This window comes from Tachypleus tridentatus, chromosome 7 (assembly GCF_004210375.1).
Source record: "Tachypleus tridentatus isolate NWPU-2018 chromosome 7, ASM421037v1, whole genome shotgun sequence".
Lineage (NCBI taxonomy): Eukaryota > Metazoa > Arthropoda > Merostomata > Xiphosura > Limulidae > Tachypleus > Tachypleus tridentatus.
The window spans coordinates 23,809,311-23,831,313 of NC_134831.1; the positions used below are offsets into that span (position 1 = coordinate 23,809,311).

At 34.3% G+C, this 22,003-nt stretch overlaps 1 protein-coding gene across 1 annotated transcript in view; it reads left to right on the top strand.

Moving 5' to 3' along the window:
- The first annotated feature begins 12,260 nt into the window (after nt 1–12,260).
- LOC143255311 (uncharacterized) overlaps nt 12,261–22,003 on the top strand; it is a 46,363-nt gene continuing 36,620 nt past the window's right edge. Inside the window, exon 1 of the mRNA XM_076510772.1 lies at nt 12,261–12,524. Coding sequence (XP_076366887.1) covers nt 12,452–12,524 — 73 coding nt within the window. The 5' untranslated portion in view covers nt 12,261–12,451. The remainder of the gene's footprint in view (nt 12,525–22,003) is intronic.

Genomic DNA, 22,003 nt, shown 5'->3' on the forward strand with positions numbered 1-22,003 from the left:
TGTTTAGGGAGCATTTTAATTCTGCAGCAAGTTATCAAAGAGTCCAACCAGCATCACATAAAGCATTTACGCGAACTTTTTCTCTGCACGTTTTGGATCTTGTCATGACAACAAAACGTAATGTATATGGTAATTAATATTGCTTTCATCGAGGTTTATTTGTGAAGTAGTAGTAAATTGATTTCTTCTAGAATATATCAGCACCATATACACGCTTCTTGCTAGCTTCTTTTTATATTGTTAAGATACTAAATGGGATACAATGACAGTTATTTCATACCCTAAATTTGATCAGCATTGTGACGGGTTATACTATCATATATCTGTTTTAATATTGTTGTTTGTTTAAGTTAAACTTATGTTTAGAAATTTACATAACTTATACTGTTAAATCTGTATTGTAAAATTCCCGCGTATTTACATAAGTTTTAGAAGTTTTCGGGTATAAGAATAAACATTATAAGTATGTATGTAAACACAAGTGTACTGTTTGTATTGTTACGTAAACTGAAATTTCTAGAAGCTCTCCCCACGCCCAAACATATAATCAAAGTGATGTGCCAAGAAACAGTATATACTACTGGTTTGCTACAGTTGGTATGTTATAAACCTCAATAGCTATAACCGTGATTAACGCTTAATAATCGGGAACTTCAAATATATTGTCCAAGAATGTTTAAATATTTCGACCATTACACACTATTTAACTTCAGTGGATTTTTATTGGAGATTAATAGGTTTTACAAAAAAACATTTTATAACTTCCTCAGTGGACAACTGAATGAAGGACGCAGAGCTAGCAGCTTCATGTTAAATGAATTGTACTTATATCAACTCAAAATCATTTTGCTCATCATGAGCACTTAAAAAATATATTCAATTCTAGACTAGATAGAAGACTCAATGTTGTTTGTAAGTTTGTAAAACTGTTTATACAAATTTTAAATTATACGTTATTTTAAATTGCATTATTGTTTGTATATCAAAATAAATTGACATTAAGAAGAAAAACTATATATATCAACCTTCTTGGCAAGTATAATAAATTGGATATCTATAGACGTTTATTTAACTTCTAAACAAAAATTACAATTTAACTCAGTGTCAGGATACTTGAAATTGTAGTTATATAACAGTTTGTTCATTCAAGCAAAACTCTTATGACGTGCCCTTGGTACAAGTATATGGGAATTCTACAGAATGATAAGTATGCTAATCTGTATCATGTAGTTTGTCAGCGGAAATTATTGAAGCATTATCATAGTGTTTCTTATCCAGAGGCTCAAAATTTGTTGTCCCCTGTTCCATGTTGGACATATGCTTCTGCACTATGTTCCACTGTCATAGTGGGAGTGCATGCAGATCTTTATGCGTCTTGATCAGAGTCTTCTTCACACCATATGAACAGTTTTTGCCCTATGTGATAACACAGATTTACAATTCAACATCCACTTCTGTCTCTATTCCCACTGTTACATCCAATGACTGCTCAGGTCCATCTCGTGTGGCACCAAGATGCAGGACCATCATTTGGCCACACCATTAGCCTCTGTAGTGTACATCCTTTGACAGAGATCTGCCCAAACGACCCGGGGCAGGTTCCATGGACACTGACAGACGTCTTTCTACTAGATAGAAACCTCAATGTCACAAACAAAGTATTTTCTGCAGAATCCTCTTCCACCTAAATAAAAATGGTCACTTAGATACAGATTAACTGTTAATATTTCTGTTCTAATTTAAATCCCATTAAGGTCTTGATCGATTCCTATTATCCCATGTGTCTCTCCTTAGAAGAAACATTCTTGAAACCTGTTGATACTGTCACCTACTGACTATCTTTTATTCCAGAAAATATGATTGTGTGTTGGATGACTTCATAAAGGTTTGGCACTGCTGGTTTATCAGTGCATGCCCACCGTCTTTGTGCTACTCAATACCACTACAAATGTTATAGTTGTTCCTGTGTGTTGTACTATCACTGCTTACTTCTCTACTTGTCTCAAAGAGAGACATGCAGTAAATTAGACCTTGATTCTCTAATAGTACAGTAGTCACCTCCATTTTTAATCGTAGAAGACTTTAACAAACACTCTATGGTGTTGCTGATATTGGTGGGAGGGATTATTCTGTGCAGTGTATGCTCACAGAGCCCAATATTCTCTCTTAAATACTGGGTTTTCACCTATTTTCATGCAATAGTCAGTCTTTAACTACCATTGTTCTATCTACCTTTTCCTATTACATTTCTATCTTTTTTTAGGTTTGACAGTTATCTATGGGGCAATGTAATTTTCTCATTGTTTTAAGGGAGGTTGCCTGTGGTCGATGCTTCCCAATCCTAGTACAATGGCGGAATTTGGAGCAAGCTGGCTGACCTTTCTTCATCACTCTCTTGAAACTTTGTCTTATCGTTGTTGATCTTCCATCCATTCACAAATGTGTGGAAGCAAAAACTGATTGTATAATCCAAAACCTCGACATCTTTCCCACACTATCCTCGTTTATGGTGGTCCATTGCCTGCCAGAAGGTACAGAAGCCTCAGAAACAGGCCTGAGATACTTTCTGTATGTATCTCACTGTTTCCAAATACATTGCTCTCCAGTAAACTGGTGCCCATGCTTGTCAGGTGAGACATCAAAGTCAGAATGAATCTTCTACCTCCAGTTCCAAAGTCATCTAGGACAAAATTAAGGAGGTCAGTGGTAGATATACTTTCCATCCCATTTCTATCTTGCTCTCCAGTGACCAAGAAGTTACTGACGTACAGAGCATCTCAGATACTCTTAGGAATGATTTGATTATCTTTCTAGCATTTCTGTTTCTTCCTCTGTCTTCTTGGTCATCAAGTATCGGACAGAGTGATTGCCTCTTTTCTTTAGCGCTGATCATCTCTATTACTATAATTGCCCTTTTATACTGGTGGATCTTAAGGTTGCATTTTATCAGTCAAGCAGTACACTAGTCAAGCCTGATCATGCTCACTATGAGATGCTACATAATCTCTTTCCTGCCTCTCTTGCTCTTCTTTTGATTGTTTTCAACTGAGGCTGACAGGAGAACATTTTTCCTGATATGTGGTACAAGGATATTGTTCTATCTCAAAGCCTGGAAAGGATTCTGAGACTTCTTTTAACTATTGTTTTATTGCTTTGACTAGCTGTCTCTTTAAGGTTTTGGAAAGGATAATTATGCTTATTTTGCTTTATTCCTTGAATTAAATAAGTTCTTTTTGTCCACCCAATGTGATTTTCATTGACATTGCTACACCATGTACCACTGAATTGATTTGAAATCTCGATCAGAGAAGCATTCCTCAAAAGAGAACAGTCTGTTTCTTCCTTCTTGAGAAGGTTTACGACACTAATAGAGATATGACATTTTGCAAGACCTCCATTCACATGGGTTGCATAGCCATTTATCCATTTGTGTTTGCAACATTTTACATAAAAGATGATTCAAATTCTTCGCGGGTACAAGCCTTTCCTGTTCCTTTACACAGAAGCTTGGAGTTCCCCAGGGCTGTGTCTTGAGTATCATGCTTTTGATTGATAAAATCGATGTAGTTACTCAACATCTTCCTTCAACTATCACAAATGAGATACATGTATGTCAATGACTTCCACATCTTTTGTTGGTTGATGAACATGACATTTATTCAGCATCAGCTTGAGACTTCTCTCAATCACTCGATGAAGTGGACCACAGCGAATGTTTTCACCTTCTCCTTCTTCTAAACTGTTAGCAAACACTTTTGCCACCAATGGGGGTTACACCTCAGTCATGACCTCCATCTCAGTGGTGTTGGTTTTTGGTTCCCGATTAAGGGTAGTACAGGCTTCTCTGTGACTGTAAGCTTACTTTCATTTCTCACATCAAGCAGCTAAAATTGAAATGTACAAAAGCATTGAGCATTCTCTGTGTCTTTTATTCCACCCCTGGAGAGTGGATCAATGTTCTATGATCAATATCTATTGTGCCCTGATAGGATTCAAGCTGAATTATGGATTTATGGTACATTGCTCTACCAGGCCCTCCACACTGAAGATGTTGGATGTTGTTCACCATCTGGAGCTTCATCTCTGTACGGGATCCTTCTGCACTTTTGTTAGCTAGTCTCTGTACATCGATACCCAGGAATATCCTTTTCCCTTGGCCATTTGCACCTTTCTTTACAATATGCTATCAAGTTTCAATCTTTACCACAGCATCTCACTGTTATGTCTTCCTTCCTTGATGGTCTATGCTTTTTTTCTGAACATACAGTCAGCCATTCCTCCTTTTGACCTTAATATCCAGTAATAACTGATTGAACTGGATCTGTCACGGGATAAATTTGCTAAGTTCCAATGTCCATCCATCTAATTAACATCCCCACCTGAGACATTTCCTTAAATCATCTGAGAAAGACAAATGTTCCCTATTGGAAATACTGTCTTCTCTCTGCCAAACATTTTTCAACTCGTACTTTGGTTCTCGTTTTCATAGATGGTTCTAAATCAGATGACTAAGTGAATTCTGTCATGGTTTGGCTCGATGGTTGCTTACGGGGTCCTCTCTATAGTTTCTGTGCTTACTGTTGAATTGTATGCTGTTTCTCTTATCTTAGATCATGGAGAAACAAAGCATTACACTGAGTGTACTATTTACACTGACTCTCTTAACCAGCTACTGGCCCTGGAATCGCTCAAGATTAGTTTTCATCTCAGAAACGACTGACCCATTTCTTTCTAATTTTCATTAATATCCAGTCTTTTCATTATTGTTTATATCAGTATCCACAGGAACGAGCTTGCCGACAATGTAGCTAAGTCTGTTAGCTCTAGTACTATCACAGCCATGCCTGTTTCATTTATGGACTATGGTCATGTGTTTAATGCTCGACTTCGTGCTTGTTAGCACTTAATTTGAATTGAGCAACGTCATAACAAGTTATTCCAAATAAAACTTGTTCTCTGGCCATATTGTTTTCCCAAGAATTGCCAGGAAGAAGTTGGCTATTCTACAAAATGATTGCAGTTTTTAACTCATTGTTTTCTTTTATCCAGAAATGATTTACAAGTTAGTGAATGTTGTGACACTCAAGTCACCATAGCCTTCTTTCTACCGTCGTGTTTTCGTTACTTCCATTCCTGACATGGGTTTCTAAGAGTTTACCCCTGACATTGGATTGGGTCATTTATGATGTTTTCACTGTCCAACGTAATTGTGTTTTCAGCCTTTCGTGAGCCATAGACCTTTCTAACTCTATTTAGGTTTTCATTTTATCTGATTTTTGGGCCTTGTTGTGTTTTTAAATTGATTTATTTGTACATTTTATATTATTTTACCAATTGTTTGGCACAGATAGCCTAGTTGCTTTGCTCCAAAAAATGCCAAACAAACAACCAATCTTAAAAATGGTTTCCACTACTTTTTTTAACAATAATAGGCCTATAATTGCTGGGACAACTTTTAACTCCTCTTTTGTGAAGAAGATTGACACCACACAACTTCCAATCTTCTGGCACCTGTTCACTATTCCAAGAATTAGTAGCAAAATAGTAGCAAGTGGCTCACATAACCAGTCCTTAACCTCCTATAGAATCCTTGGGTAGATATTATCTGGCCTAGGAGTGATTTATCCTACTTCCTACCTTTTTCGTAGCCAGTTCAAAACTTGTTTAATGTTGTTTCCGTCAGAATAAGGAATATTACTTCTTTCCTCTTTAGTTCACGCAATCTACTAAAGACGTGCAAGACACCAGCCTTGTGAAAACTCCCATTTTATTTCACTCGAAACGACACGAATTTGCATCTCCACATGATTTAATTATGCAGCAGAATCGTCCAACAATAAGAATGTGACATCTTCATGTGCAATGATTCCCTTTATACTTTACACATGAATCGTCATTCTTTCATTAGATAATAAAGAACTGTGCACTAGGAAAATGGGGATGCTAAATTGAAAAATTTGTGGAAGTGGGTATCTATTAGAAATACATTTTCAGTTAAGGTAAATGTTAACTTCCAATACATCTACTTATCTCTTTACACAAAACAGCTAGAATGACATGTTGATATGGTGGAGGGACAAGTATAAAAAATCAACTAGATGAGCTCATTTTCGAAATTATTAAAAAAAGCCCATGGAGTGGGTATGAGACCGTATAACAGAAGCCCCATAGATGCACAACTATAGGATACTACAAATTGTTTCATCTTGATATGCTCTTTGTCTGTGTATGAGGATAGAAGAGGCAGAAAATTCAAAGATGTGTTTTAAAGATGGGCAGAATAGGAACATGATAATCTGAATACTTGCACAAAATCTGACAGACATCCAATGCGGATACTGAAGTTGGGGCTCATTCATACTGTACTTTGTGTACTCATCTCATCTACCATCAGATTCGACAGAGAAAAGAACAACTGAGATAAGTATCTCTTCTCACATCTTCTTTCTTAAGACACTAAAGGTCCCATGCCAGCTATGGGAGGAGGGCATTGTATAAAATCACGTTGATATTGATACTTATATGAACCTCTACTTAATCATCAGTCACTAAAAACTCCTTGCCTGATGTTGGCGTATCGTATGTGACACATCACTTGTGTATATGGTGTGGTCAACTGAACTGCATCAAGAGTCACTTTGAGCTCTATGCCAGATGCAGGAAAAGGGCACTGTATTAAATACAGCTTCACTAAATCAAAATCATTATTCTCTGCAGGCCATACATCAACTCCAGTTTTATTCAGTATGATGTGGAATGGATAATATATAGAGTCAATTGTTTTAGTTTTGCGCCAGTAAGTCCCAAATAATCAACCAACCAACCATACTATTCAAAAGAGAATAGCATTGAACTGGAAAGTATGACCCACATGGATGAGTTACAGCAAACATCATTAGGATGGGATTATTGAGATATGGAGAAAAACATTCTACTGAATGACTTTGTGATCCATAGGTAAATGCCGGAAAGAATAATTCTCTATCTAAAAATGTGGGACAAAAATAAACAATTGATGGAGGATGGGTCAATAATTGAATGTCAGTCCCCAGGAAAAAATAAGAAGGTGGAAGTAAATATCCAGATTCCTCACAATTGCCTCTTTCTCCAAGAAATTCAGAACCATTTCGCCAAGAGCTGAAGGTAAGCAGAAATGAATTGGTATCAAAAGGCAAGAAATTGAAAATAAGTTAAAAATGAAGAAAAACTGTGAGAAATAACTTGTATAACTCACTTTTAAGTAAAAAAATGTGCCTCTATGTTTTCAAACTGAAACAGATGGCTCCCACATGTCCCAAACTTACCACATAGTCACCAATGAGTAGGTTGGCAGGTGAAACGTCATATGGAATGTCAGGACACAAGAAGAGAAAATAGAGAGAGAAGGGCTGAGGCAAGTGACAGAAGTGAAGTTGTAAGGTTGGGACAAATGGGAAACTAGCATGTACAACACTATCATGGGAAAAATAAAAAAATCACAAGAGAAGGGATTCTATAACTAAGATTGAATCAGAAATACAGTTTCAGTTAAGGTAAATGTTAACTTCCAATACATCTACTTATCTCTTTACACAAAACAGCTAGAATGACATTAATGTGGGAAAAATAAAAAAATCACAAGGGAAGGGATTCTATAACTAAGAATGGGAAGATGAAGAGAAAAGAGGTACTTAAAGAGAGTAGAGAGAAAGACTCCATTTGTATAATAATGAATGGGAAAAGCCAAATTATATGGGAAAGTGAAACATGCTTTAGTAATAATGTTCTGAAAATTGAAGGAACATGGAGTATTCTTCGTAGGAAAGGACATGCTCAAAGGAGAACCTTGAGACAAAAGAAGACACTCAAATTTTTCCTTCAAAACTTCAGGTACTAAAAAAGTAGAAGGAATTAAAGCAGAAAATCGTGGCTGCATCATAAACTCCTTCACACATCGGATAATGGCTATCACCTTTTCCACAGATAAAGAACTTCTCTTGAATTACTGGTATTTTCAGAGACTGAGGAATAATTTTTCTCAGATCATTAGAAAAAGAGTTCACAGTAAACTGTAAATTGATGTTGAGTATGCTAAAACTTAGCCAGCTGAAAGATGAAAATAGAAAACATATATTTCAGTGAAGTATAACATGTTTGTTGATTAATTTTCTCAAATTCACGTGGTTTTACATGAGATTAGGTAGAAGTTTATACAACGGTGTTGGCTTTCAAACCTTGACCATTTCTTCTATTAAGAATGTCAATCTTAAAAGTCTTACATACAGCACCAACTGAAATATCTATTACACATGAATAAATTGTGGTATTAAAACACTTTTTTTTTTTTCAAAATCCAAGTAATTATGTCTTTCCTACCATATTATCGCCAATATCACTTTTCCGTTTTTGTTAGACTTCGCCTTCAAAGTTATAATAGTTTATCATTCTTTTCTTTAAGCACGAAGAATTTTGTCAAAGTATGGAATCTTTAGACAATTTTTTGCTTTGTCAGTTTCTAATTTTTCCCCTTGAAAACACTACAACACCTTTTTATGTTTGGTGAGAAAATTTTACGTTTTAAACAATTAGTGATGGCAGGTGATTCATCTAAATGAAAGCTGTTCACCCCTTTTCCATAATTATAATATTGATAATAACTTTTAAGTGAAAGTGAAGACAAATGTAGTGATATGTCAACCACAATATCTTCTTTTTCCAGTGCCGATAAGGTTTTTTCGTCCAATTATTAGATTGGCTGGAATATGGCAGACTCAATAGTGATTGAGACATTATTTGTATCATCAGTTACCAGTACAACAAGTGATTATCTCTAAAGGTTATTAAGGAATTGAAGTGTAATTTTCATCAGTTGTATTTACGTCATCACAGATTACAGCATTATGTTCATTATTCTCATTAGCATCAAATTGTATATACAATGCGGAGCCTGGTTAGTATTTGAAAGGATGAGTATCTCAGAATACCAGATGGTGATGGCACTATTACTATTCTCTCTCCAGTGGAACATTGATATGTTTAAGGATTTATAATGCTAGAAACTGAGTTTCGACACCTGTGATAGGCAGAGTACAGATAGCCCTTTGTGCAGCATTTTACTCAATAACAGACAAACAACAATTGTGTAAATATTTATTTATTTTGCTTCAATAACTTTTGTCTATTATTCAAAGGAACTAACAAACCAGTAAGTTAGTCGTTTTGATCCTGGAGCGAATCAAGTGACTGCAGCACAAACTAAAGAAGACTGCATTAGTGACTGTAATAACATATAAGTAAAGAAGAATCTAATAGCATGTTGTTAGATATACACACCTGTTTAAGTTAATACAAGTGTTACGCCTTATATGCTTTAAGCATAGCGTAAAAGCTATAGTTAGTTATTTTTAGAATGGATAGTTTATCAGAGGTTTGTTTTGTTGTTGTGAATTTAATCTTATTGTATTACTATGTCATTGCTGAAGTAATCTATGCGGATTTTAATAAAGAGGGATGATTATTAAAGCACTGGATATAACTGTGGTAATTAACTCTGAAACAAACATTTCTATATATGTTTGCTTTATTTAAATATATTATTTCGAACAAGGGGGCTATGTGTTAATCCAGTATGGCCAGGTGGTTGGGATGCTCTCCACATGTAATCCGTTAATCACGGATTCGAATCCCCCTTAAACCAAATATGTTTGATTATTCTGTCGTGGTGGGGTTATTTTGTCGGAGTAAATTGCACTATTTGTTGGTTAAAAAAAAGTAGCCTAAGAGTTGGGGGTGGGTAGTGATGACTAGCTTTCTTCCATCTTGTCTTACATTGCTAAACTTAACTCCATCAAGTCAAAGACTCCTACTGTAAATAATTTGACCTCTACGTATAAAACTCAACAGTGGAATGCCAGTGAGTTTTTTACAGTAGAAAATAACGATAGGGGTATGCTTATATATAGAGCTATGGTAGTGGAAAATATTGTGGCAATTACAACCACGCTATATAATCACGTTGACTAATTTTAATAAGTGGATAGAGAGGTGTGAAGGATATCAACATAAAAGAGAGGGAGAGAAAATAAGCATAGAAATTGAGAAAAAATAAAATGAGAGAATGGTATAGAGAGAATAAGAGCACAAAGGGGAAAAAGAAAAGGAGATAAAGAGAAGAGACCGGAAATAGAGATAATAAGGGCAAAAATTGAGACTGTCAAACTTATTCGACAGAAAGCAAAGAGATTCAGGATTGACTATGGGGTAAGAACAAGAACTAAAGCTGCTAAAATTTTATGAACAGAAAGATAACATGAGTACCTTCCTGGTGAGATTTGAAAGATTCATCCAAAGTCAGAACTGGGATAAAGGCAACTAGGCAGTCTGGCTCAGCTCTACTCTTTTTATCAGAGAAGGCCTACAATTATATGTGGGGATGACGCGAAAAGAAGTAATGGACTATGATAATTTAAAAGTGGTTTCGTTGAATTATTGTGAACTTAATGAGAAATGTTTAAGTCAGAAGTTCAGAGAAGTCAAATCTGGTATTGAAAAAACTGTATTTCACTTTGAGGCACGTTTATGGTGATTCTTCACAAAATGGACTGACATGGCCAAGTGTGAGGATTGTTTTAAGGGACGGAAAGATGTAGCAAACAATTCACGTTATCGTCATACTGTCAGTTTGATCAACTTGTCCACGTCTTTCAATTCAAGACTATTAACTCAAAATGAAATAATGTTTGGTTTAATGGAACTAGTGTGTCACCAAGCACGAGAAGGAGTAAACAGGCAAAAGGAAAAGAGATAGTATGGTTGTTATAAAATTGTGAACATTGCAAATGAGTGAAAGTTTGTGACCAACAAGCAACAACAGAAATTTCATTATTATAAAGATGAATGTAATAAGAAACAATAAAAGTAACCGTTAACTGTCACCATCGATAATGATGCCGAAAGAAACTGTAAAAATGCTGTAGTGCTGTCACTAAGTTTAAACAGTACATGATTGATGGTCAGCTCACGCTTGTAAATGAGTTAATAGTGCCAGTAGTGATTAGAACATGTAACAAATATTGAATGGTGTCAAAAAGTCACAACGTACTAGCTGGTGAAGGCTATGTCAGGGACGAGAAGTCAAATTCCAACAAGACACTGGGTGCAGATTCATCAACACTATATTGCTCTTCATCAACCCGTAGAATCTCAGATGTTGTGAACTTTATGAGAGAATCAAGATATTCTAAAAGAGTATAGTCAAGAAAATCTACCAAGAGAAACCTCAGGATAGATACCTTCAGGCAGTTTTATTTGCTTATCGAGAAGTTTCAATAACAATTACAAGATTTTCACCCTTCGAGTTACTCTTTAAAAGAACAATACGAGAACTGATGCAAATATTGAAAGAACTGTGAACAAGAGAATAAGAGACAGAAGTGAAGAACTCACGCCAGTATATGTTAGGCCTCAGAAGTCGACTGAAAGAAATTTATCATTTGCTCAGAAGAGTTTGTATGCCAAAGCAGTCAAAAGCACACCTCTAAGAAAAATACCAAGGAGTGATGTTTCAAGGTTGGATAAGAGATATTGGTTTTGTAATCCATAGATAACTCTTTCAATATATATCTTTTTAAAACAAGTATTATGTGTGCTGTTTGTTTATTGTTGCGATTTATTGCCAACACATCAAACTCCTATTGTGTAGAACCTGGCCCTTCCTTGCATACAAAACTTAACACTTGTGAACCTGCTACATTTAGTGCCAACAAAGTAATTTGTTAAATACAAAAGCTCAACATTCTTCTTGCTATACAACAGACATTAATTATATTATATGGTCATTTATTCAAGTGTTACACTTTTTACAGTGAAAGTAAGATTAATAGATCTTACGTGGTTTTAAGGGGTCTTTTGAATTCAATAACATTTCTGTAATATTTTTGAAAGGACTAGTTCTTGTTTTGACATTGAAACTTCAAATTATTATTGCAAATTATTCTGAAGTTCCTTTCCCATAATTGTGTATATATATAAATCATTGCATGTTATATAAAGTGTTTAAACTGGTTTTAAGATCTTTTCAACTTCTTAATATATACAATTATTGAATTATACAAAACTCTGAAAGTTCAGCGCAGCTATCATTCAGTGTTACGATAAAGGCCATAAAAACGTAACAGGCCATAAAAAATGCCGAGGTCATATGTAACTTTTTCTTGTTTACTGAAGAGGTAAAAGAGGAAAACTTGTATGATATTAAAAATCAGTGTGACGAAATCACATTCTTTATCGGGCCAGTCTCGCTGAAGGCTTAAATATGAGGAAAGTCTACTAATTCTCGTTCAATATAGTGTTAACAAGGTCAACGTTGGACGTGTATAATTACAGGAAAATTTTAGTTCTAAACATAGTTCAAAAGGTGTATAAAAGACACTGTAGAAGTTCTATTATTTATATTTAAGATCCTGTTTATTGGATGCCCCAAAAAACCTCACTTCTCATAAAGATGTCTTGCGTTACAGTTTTATTCTTCTGTTTGCTCTGTTTAGGTAAGCTATGTTTTATCACTCTGAACTTCATATTTAACTTTGATTTTTTTTAATTGCACTAATAAAGATATCTTAAAAATTTGTATAATACCTTTTAGGAGAATATTTACTTTTATAGCATTTTATTTCGTCGTTAAGCCTCAATTACATCAGTTTCTTTTAAATAATTATAGAATTCGTTCATTATAATTAACTAATATAATAATTATTTTTATTATACTTTTTCATGCGGAAATGGTATTTTAATAAAATTAAAATTTCTTTGCTATTTATTTATATTATATAACCAATGAATTTCAGTCCCTTCAACTTATTATCAAATAACTGTTATAAGGATTAAACTTGATGTTTGTTGCTAAGCACATAACTACACAAATGTGTACCTCTGCTCTTCCCACTACGGGTAATGAAACCCAGTTTTTTGCAGTTTAAGTCTACAGACATAGCGTTGTATAAATCGGGTGTAAGAAGTAAATACCTTGTAATAAAAAATATTTCTTTCACATGACCAATATGTTATAAAATGTTAATTTTATTGTATAAAAAGTAAATAATAATTAATAAAACCAAAATAGAACAAAACAAGAGTAAATTGAATTCTACTGACTACAGTAAAAAAAGGTAAATATAATTTTGTCTTTAAACCCAAAACGGCTTACATAATATCATATCATTTAGTAGACTTATCATCAGTAAATAAAAGACCGAATATTATGGCTTTACAATATTTGTGACAAGAGGAATAACTTACCAACTGAGTTACATATGCTCATCTTCACAGAGGGAAATCTTATTTGATAAGAATAACGTCACGAAATTAACGAAAGTAAAAATTTATGTAAATTATTTATTTACTTATTTAGTTTATATTACAATACTATCTTTGTAAAAGTTCGTAACAGAAAAAAAATGGCATTGCATACTGAGTTTTGTAAAGCTTCAATGCTTAGAAAGAGGGATGAACAATGGAAATTATATGAACAAGTAATGATATTATCTATATATCTCAGAACGGCTGGTATGGGTATTAACACTTTTACTAATAAAGCAGAAAACAATATTTCAACCTTCATAGGTCATCTTCAAGTTAACCCATACCAGCCGTCCTGAGATATATCTTTACTTCAAGTGGGCTTCTCGTCATCACGAATGATATTACCTCTCGTTTTACGTTAAAAATAAGAACTATCGAAAATTTTTCATATCAGAGTACGCATCAAGATAAAATAATACGTGAGATTACGTTGTAGTACTACATAATATAGGTGAAGTCCTATATGATACAATTTGTTATGATTATTCCAATACTTCAATAAGTGGACAATAACAGTAGTTCTTATTGAAGGTCAAATGAATCTAATATATAAAATGTAAAAATAAAATTATAATTTAAAATCTGAATAGTGAATAAGTGTATTAAATAGAGAAATGCATATAATTACATATACTTGAGGAAATTAAAACTCATTGTATAAATTTCACGAAAGAAAGTGTAGGTTTTAATATTAGGAAACCAAAAACATGTTTTTGGTTGTAACATATAGTGAAAATACATCTAAAATCTGGATTTCTATATCAAAGTTTTGCACAATTTGATAGTTTATGATCTATTTTAAAGGTTTTGTAATGTCTATAATAATATCGTGGTCAATGATGAAAAGGAGATCATTGTTGTGGAGTAAAAAAGCGTTCATAATTTGTATTGTGTGACAAGAGCGCAAATCTGGATAAATGTGATAAACCATTGATATGTTTGATACAAATATAACAACCATACATGTCAAATGTAGAGCAAAAGGATGATTTTTTTGTTTTCCTATAAATACAGTAATTATAGTTTTCTAAGTATTTTCCTGTAGCCAAAGAAATTTATTTGGTTACTAGAGTGCTGAATGTGATAAGCCGAAGTCGATTATGATCGACTGCTTTTGTATAAAAATTTTCATTTGGTTATTCACCACATTGACATTGAATATACATGGCATCACCTTCCCAATAGGTTAAAAAATAATATAAGGAGTAAAAATGTATAGCTGTTATTTCATACTTTGAGATAAATTTACGAATAATCTATAATAAACGTATTTAAATAAATATATATGATCAACGCTAACATAACCTACATCCACCTGTTGTAAAGAGAGTTGTCACCTCTGAACGATCATAACTCTAACAGATTTTATAATTATTTACTAATGCCAAAAGTATTAAGACATTTTACCACACTCAAGCCACAACCCACTACCACACACGTATTGAATACTTACTATTAATAATACTCATTACATGTGATGTTTGAAATAGATCTGATACCGACTCAAAATCACTCTTACGTGAGTCTTGGAAATAAGATATTGACAAAACTATAATTGGTGGAACAAAATAGTAAAGAAAGCATAAAAAAACAAATAATATGCTTTTCAAAACACGGGAAGTAGTAATACTAAAAATAGGTAAAATTACCGATGAAAATTAACGACAAAGCATATGAATTTGAATTGTTTTGAGACACCCTGAATTATTAAGATTAGCAAAAAAAAAGAAAAAAAGAAGATAGCTTGGAACTGAATTACTTGCTATGTTTGGTCAACACCACAAGTTCTTGACGTCAAATTGTGTTGACAACCAGTATATTTGTTCGATGCCATATTAAAAATAGCTGTTAGAGATTTTTGAAGTCCACTAAAGTCATCTTACCCTTTAGCCAACTGTGGTAATGTTAATCAGTAGAAAGCTCCTCTTCATGAAATCGGTTGTCTAATATTTAATATCCAAAGATTATTAATGAGCAGTTTAAACACTGAATAGTTGTTGTATATAAGTAGGCTTTCCTCGTAGAAAAAGCTAAAAAGAATAAAAACATTGCCTATTACTAAACACAAACTTGGGCAATGGTTGATTTATATTTTGTCTACTCAGGGTATTAAAAGCCAGTTTTTAGCATTAAGTAGTGTGTTTGTGTTTTCTTATAGAAAAGCGACAAAGGGCTATCTGCTAGTTAAATAAGAAAGTGATATTTGTGTAGAAGATAGAAACAAATATGATGTATATGGATAGATAGGTGGGGCACCGTGCTACACGTCACCAATCTTCTTTCCTTGGCCACTCTTTGAGATATGGAGTTTCCAAACAATATGTGTCCATCTACCATGTATATGCATCTTTGATGGCCAGTTCTTTTATTATATAAGTTCCAGGCACTCTGAATGATTCGATTTCAATAGTGGATGCTCCATTCTTTTTTTCTTGTAAGCACAATGCACAGTTAAAGTCTGCTTTACGACAATACATCATGTAATTATAAGTCAGATTTAGTTTCACCGGTTTCGTGATTCAACACGTACACAACTGGTTTTGTCTATGGTTAGTCGCGAACTTAACCAGACACATCATCCTTGGCACAGTATCGTTCATATTTCATTTACAAATTATCAACTTTCTCGACTATCAAACCGCTAATCGTCATTAATTAACCAAAGTTGATTGATTCTAGAATTTTTTAAACCTAGCATTTCTGCCTGTTAATTTTGTTTTAATTTACTAACTTGATAATTAAGTAGTTAGATTAACCTAAGTTTGTTAACAGTCTATATACTCAGCCAATGTCCTAATTAGATGATTATTAAAAGGTTAGTTCGACTACTTCAGTGGTCTCTGAATAAGTTTATTTTTTGTTATTTGAATTTTGCGCAAAGCTACTTGAGCGCTATCAGCGCTAGCCGTCCCTAATTTAGCAGTGTAAGACTAGAGGGAAGGCAGTTAGTCATCACCACCCACCGCCAACTCTTGGGCTACTCTTTTACCAACTAATAGTAGAATTGAACGTCGCATTATAACATCCCCACGGTTAAAAGGGAGAGCATGTTTGGCGCGACGGGGATGCGAACCCGCGACACTCGGATTACGAGTCGCACGCCTTAACCCACCTGTCCATGCAGGGCCACCTCTGAATAAGACAACCGTTCGTTGCCTGGTGTTGTTTTTTTTTTATTCTTTTTGAATTTTCACAGCCAATCTAATGTACACAACTTTATCAAAGCCAATTGTTCCCGTTTAACATATATCATTACGCTTAATAGTACCACTACTAAGCATAAGACTATTAATGATAAATTAGATATTTTCCATTTATATAACCTCTGTCTTTCTTCTGTAGCTCCTAATTGACCTATGCACTGTTGAAATTCCATAATACTTGATCCCGATATCTTAGAGAGAAAATTTTGGGTTTCTTCTAATATACCTATCAGTTCCTCGATACCTGCTTCTACATTTATACTCCGAATTCTTAGTTAATGATTGTTGCAGATCTGGAATTTTCACATTTAATTAAGCTCCTATATTCTTAGTTCGCTCCTAAAACTGAGGATAACGTGATATCTTGATCACGGGCCAAACACTTTCTAACTAGTCTTAGATATCCATTATGTCTTAGTTTAATTATTCAATTTGAATAATCAAATTGATGTACATTTGATCTGGGGCGTACCACTGATAAGTTCTTCGCGCAAATTATCTGTGATTGCGGTTCCGAATGAAAATTTCAAGACGCTTCCACATGCACTTATTAAACTATAATTTTGTCGAGTTCGGTCCGATATTGACTCGCTATTTTTAATGTCCTTCAATTCTGATAACAAATCACCTATCGCATCATGATTCCGCCTAACTCGAGTTTTGTAATTTCCGATCAACCCTTTATGTAAGATTTTTCCTGACTGTAAGTCAAAAATTGATGCAGGCTGGTTCAACCCAACTAGTTATAACCCAACTAGTTTGGTTTGTTTTGAATTTCGCGCAAAGCTACTTGAAGGCTATCTGCGCTAGCCGTCCCTAATTTAGCAGTGTAGGACTAGAGGGAAGGTAGTTAGTCATCACCGCCCACCGCCAACTCTTGTGCTACTCTTTTAACAATGAATAGTGGGATTGACTGTAACATTATAACGCCCCCACGACTGAAAGAGCGAGCTTGTTTGGTGCGACGGGGATTCGAATCCACGACCCTCAGATTACGAGTATAGTGCCTTAACCACCTGGCCATGTCAGACCTTGTAAGATAGCTGTCTCTTGATATCTCTTATGATATAACGTCATAGATGCAAATATTCACATCAAATGAGTTCTCCAACGTTACCAGTTATTCTCGCAAATAGATAAATAATGAAAAGTACTGCGAAAATATTATGTCTTCAACAATTATCCATTTATCTACAGACAGTACGAAATCTTTTTATTCACCAAAATACACCCCTACTTTCTTCCTTCTGGAACAATACTTATATTTTGTCCATTTACGATTGATAATATCAGTCGAATCGTCAATAGCACAAGGATTCTGGTAAACCTACAGATATACTTACTACTAATTGTATAATTAAAATGCTTTAGCTATATGTACATATAACGTCATACTTCACTTAACTACAATTTCGTAAGTAGTTTATTGTGTTACCGAAAGCTTTTATTACACTCTCTAGAAACAGTATTAACCACACTTACTCCTCTTAACTGTATGTGTCACTTCTGGTTGAGTTGATATAAAACCTTGTGGTCTAAGGTTATAGTCATGGGTCGCTTTATCTGCTTTGTCATCACTGGAGTACTTAAGACATTTTTCTCAGTTACTGGGGTACTATTTTCATTACCGCTACTACCAACTGGGATTTCCTCTATTGTTATTACTTCATCACCCAATACGACTCTCTCATCCTTAACTCTTGGGTTTTGACTTCTGTCTCTAATGAGACAAGCCTCTAAGAGATAAATCAAGTTTAACTTAGTCATCAATTTATTTTGTGTATGTTCTTATTTAGGTCAGCTAAACAATCTTAATGGTACCTCTTACTTTCTTTAACCTGTTAAATATCTGTTTACCTTTTTCATACACCTCTTGAATTTCGAAGTTAACTGGACTTATTTATATAAGAACTCTAAAAGGATCTTTCCATAATTTTACCATTCTTTTAGTTTTCTTTCTTCATAAATGAAGTGTATAGCTCTAACTTTTTTTCTAACCCTATTTTGCTAGTTTTGCCTTCTTATTTTTTTATTTTTGTCTGTGTTCAGCAGCTTTAGTCAAATGTTTACTAACTAACTCAAATACTACTTGCATTTGCTGTAATAACTCTGCTCTATAGTTGTAATCTGCTGCATAATTCATTATTTTAGAGGCTAGTATGTCTTGTATAGGTAGCATGACATCTTTACCATGTAATAGAAATAATAGATTTGCCTGAGAAGATTCATTTTCAACACTTCTATTTGCAAATAATAAAAAAGGGATATGTTCATCCCAAGTTTTTTTATCTTTCACAGTAGATCGTGTCTAACACAGTTATAGTGAATCTTTCTACTAAACCATTAGCAACTGGATGATTGTCTGTAGATTCGATTTCCTTTACGCCGAGTAGCATGAAAACTTTCTTGATTAACTTACAGTTACTATAGTAAAGTTACTACCTCAATCTGCAGGTAAATACTGTGGCATACCGTGTCTAACTACTATGTTATTCATAAATATCTTGGCGATTGTTTCTGTTTTCTGCTCAGGTAAGTATATTGCTTCAGAAAACCTTAGTTATGCAATCAGCGACTACAAACACATTGCCTAATATACCCATAGTAACTAACTTATAAGGCGTAGTTAAACTCGGCATTCTTTGTAAGTGAGCATTCCTTAAGTGCAGGCTTGGTTTTGTTTCTGATATTCTATACATAATCCACAATAATATCTAAGATATTTTCTCGTATTAACCAAAACGAATTATTTACTTACTCACCATATTACAGCAAAAGCTGTGTGTAACGCAAAGAGCGTGTCGTGATAAGTTTTCATAACTTTCGTTTTTAAGTTATGTTTTCTTGGAATTTTGTTTTTGGAATTTCGCACAAAGCTGCTCGAGGGCTATCTGTACTAGCCGTCCCTAATTTAGCAGTGTAAGACTAGAGGGAAGGCAGCTAGTTATCACCACCCACCGCCAACTCTTGGGCTACTCTTTTACCAACGAATAGTGGGATTGACCGTAACATTATAACGCCCCCACGGCTGGGAGGGCGAGCATGTTTGGTGCGACTCGGGCGCGAACCCGCGACCCTCAGATTACGAAGCGCACGCCTTAACGCGCTAGGCCATGCCGGGCCTTTAAGTTATGTGGTACTACCACTTGCAATGACCTATCGTTATCAACTCTTTTTTTTTTTTTTTTTTACATAAGATACATTAATATCTATTTCGTAAGTAAATTATTAGTTCATTTTTCTTTTGTTCATTAATCACATTATCTAAATCTCTAGTCACTTCTAACTCATTCTCACTTTCAGAATTTATATATTTTACTCTGTCAGACACTTGTTTTTCTTCAGTTTCGACATTTACGATTTTAATTCTGTTCAGAGCATCAACATGAGAATGATTTGTATCTGGTCTATTTATTACTTCAAAACCATAACCCTGTAAAAAATAATGACAATTTTGCTAACCTAGATGGAGGGGTCTTTTAATGTCATTAACCATCTTAATGGTACGTAATCTGTAATAATAGTAAACTTCCTATTGTACAGATAACAACGGAAAGTTTTAATTCCATGCACTGCGGCTAAGTAATCCTCTTCTATCACTGAATAAGTTATTTCTGTCTTTCCTAACTGTCTTCTCAGATATGCTATAGGATGTTCCATTAAATCTTGTAATAGGGATAATATTACACCTACAGTAAAAGCTAAAATATCTGAGCTTAGGATAAACCCTTTGATGAAATCTGGGTAGCCTAGAACTTGTAACTTTAATAAAGCATCTCTTATGTATTTCAGAACGGCTGGTATGGGTATTAACATGTTAACCTGAAGATGACCTAGGAAGGTTGAAACGTTGTTCTCTGCTTTATTAGTAAAAGTGTTAATACCTATACCAGCCGTTCTGAGATACATTTTTACTTTAAGTGGATATCTCGTTATCAAGAAAGCGTCTATTAATTTTTCAAATACCTCCTGTCTTTTCTCCGTCCGTTGGAATTTTATTTATTTCTTAATTAACTTGGTTAAGGGTTTCGCCAGTAATGCAAAATGTGGTATAAACCTGCTATAAAATCTTACAAATGCACGAATCATTTTACTGTTTTAGGCACTGGGTAATTCCTACAAACATTTAACTTTTACGGTTCAGATTTTACACCATCTCTGGTTACCAAAATACCTGGATATTTTACTTTTTTCTTTTTTTTCAGAAACTGACATTTAGCTAGTTTAAGCTTAAAGTTTGCTACCCATAACCTTTCAAATACATGCCTTAAAATTTCTAAGTGTTCTTCAAAACTTGCAGTGAACACTGACATCATTGAAATAACAAAACGGTTCCGAATCTTGCAAGACTGACATTAATCTCTGGTATGTAGGAGAAGAATTGCATAAGCCAAAGTGTATTTCATGAAACTGGTATTTACCTCAGGGTAACAGAAAATTAGTTCTAGCTTTATCCTCTTCTGTCTCTATCTGTCAATATCCATTTTGTAAATTCAAAAGTGAATAGTACTTACTCTTATCTAACCTATCTAATGTCTTTTAGATATTAGGAAACGGATAGATGTCCTTGACTGTTACTCCTTTCATTTTTCTAAAATCCACGCAAAATCTTAATTTTCCGCCTATCCTAGGAACACAACTGAGGATTCATACAGACCACTATTGTCATCTGTTTTACACATTATTTTAATTCAACTTTGTGGTTCTCTGGCACTCTGTAAAGTCTCTGTGCTGTAGGCTTATTGTCATCCAACACTATTATTCTGTGTTTAACATACTTTGTACGACAGTTATGCTCAATTTCTCCTACAAATATATTTTTATATTCTTCTAGTAACGTTATCAGATCTTGCTCATGTTTCTTCTGTACATTTGCTAAGATAGAATCCCAACCAATCTTACTTTGTTGCACTTGTTTTTTGGCGTCTCTAACAGTATGGTGTCCTACTGCAGTTAATGCTTCTCTGCTACTAGTCTTACCTACTACTATATGCTTAAGCAGCATTACCTTTTCTTCATTTACCTTTAACACTTTTATAGGCACCGTGTCTCTCTTTGATACCTTATTCAAGTAGCTATATGAATTCCTGCTTCTTCTCAATAGATTCAACTAACACTTCATTACACTTAAAGTCAGCCACTTTAACTTCAACAATAAATTAACTTCTCGCAAGTACCTCAGTTATTGAACTAGTCTTACAGGTACTCTTTCTTTAAACACTTCTGTTGGGATGCTCTGTTGCTGTTAAGTGAAGAGTCATCTGAGGGGTTTCAGTAATTACTTCCCTATTTTAATGTTTTATTTGCCGCCTTATTTACTACTACTAAAACTAACACTTGTACTAGGATTCGATCTTTTTCTGTTTATTCTTAATCACCGGATTTCTTTTTGAATACCTAATATTCCTACATTACCAACTGTGTTTCATGTGTCAATTACTCTCTAAAAGATCACTCTATTT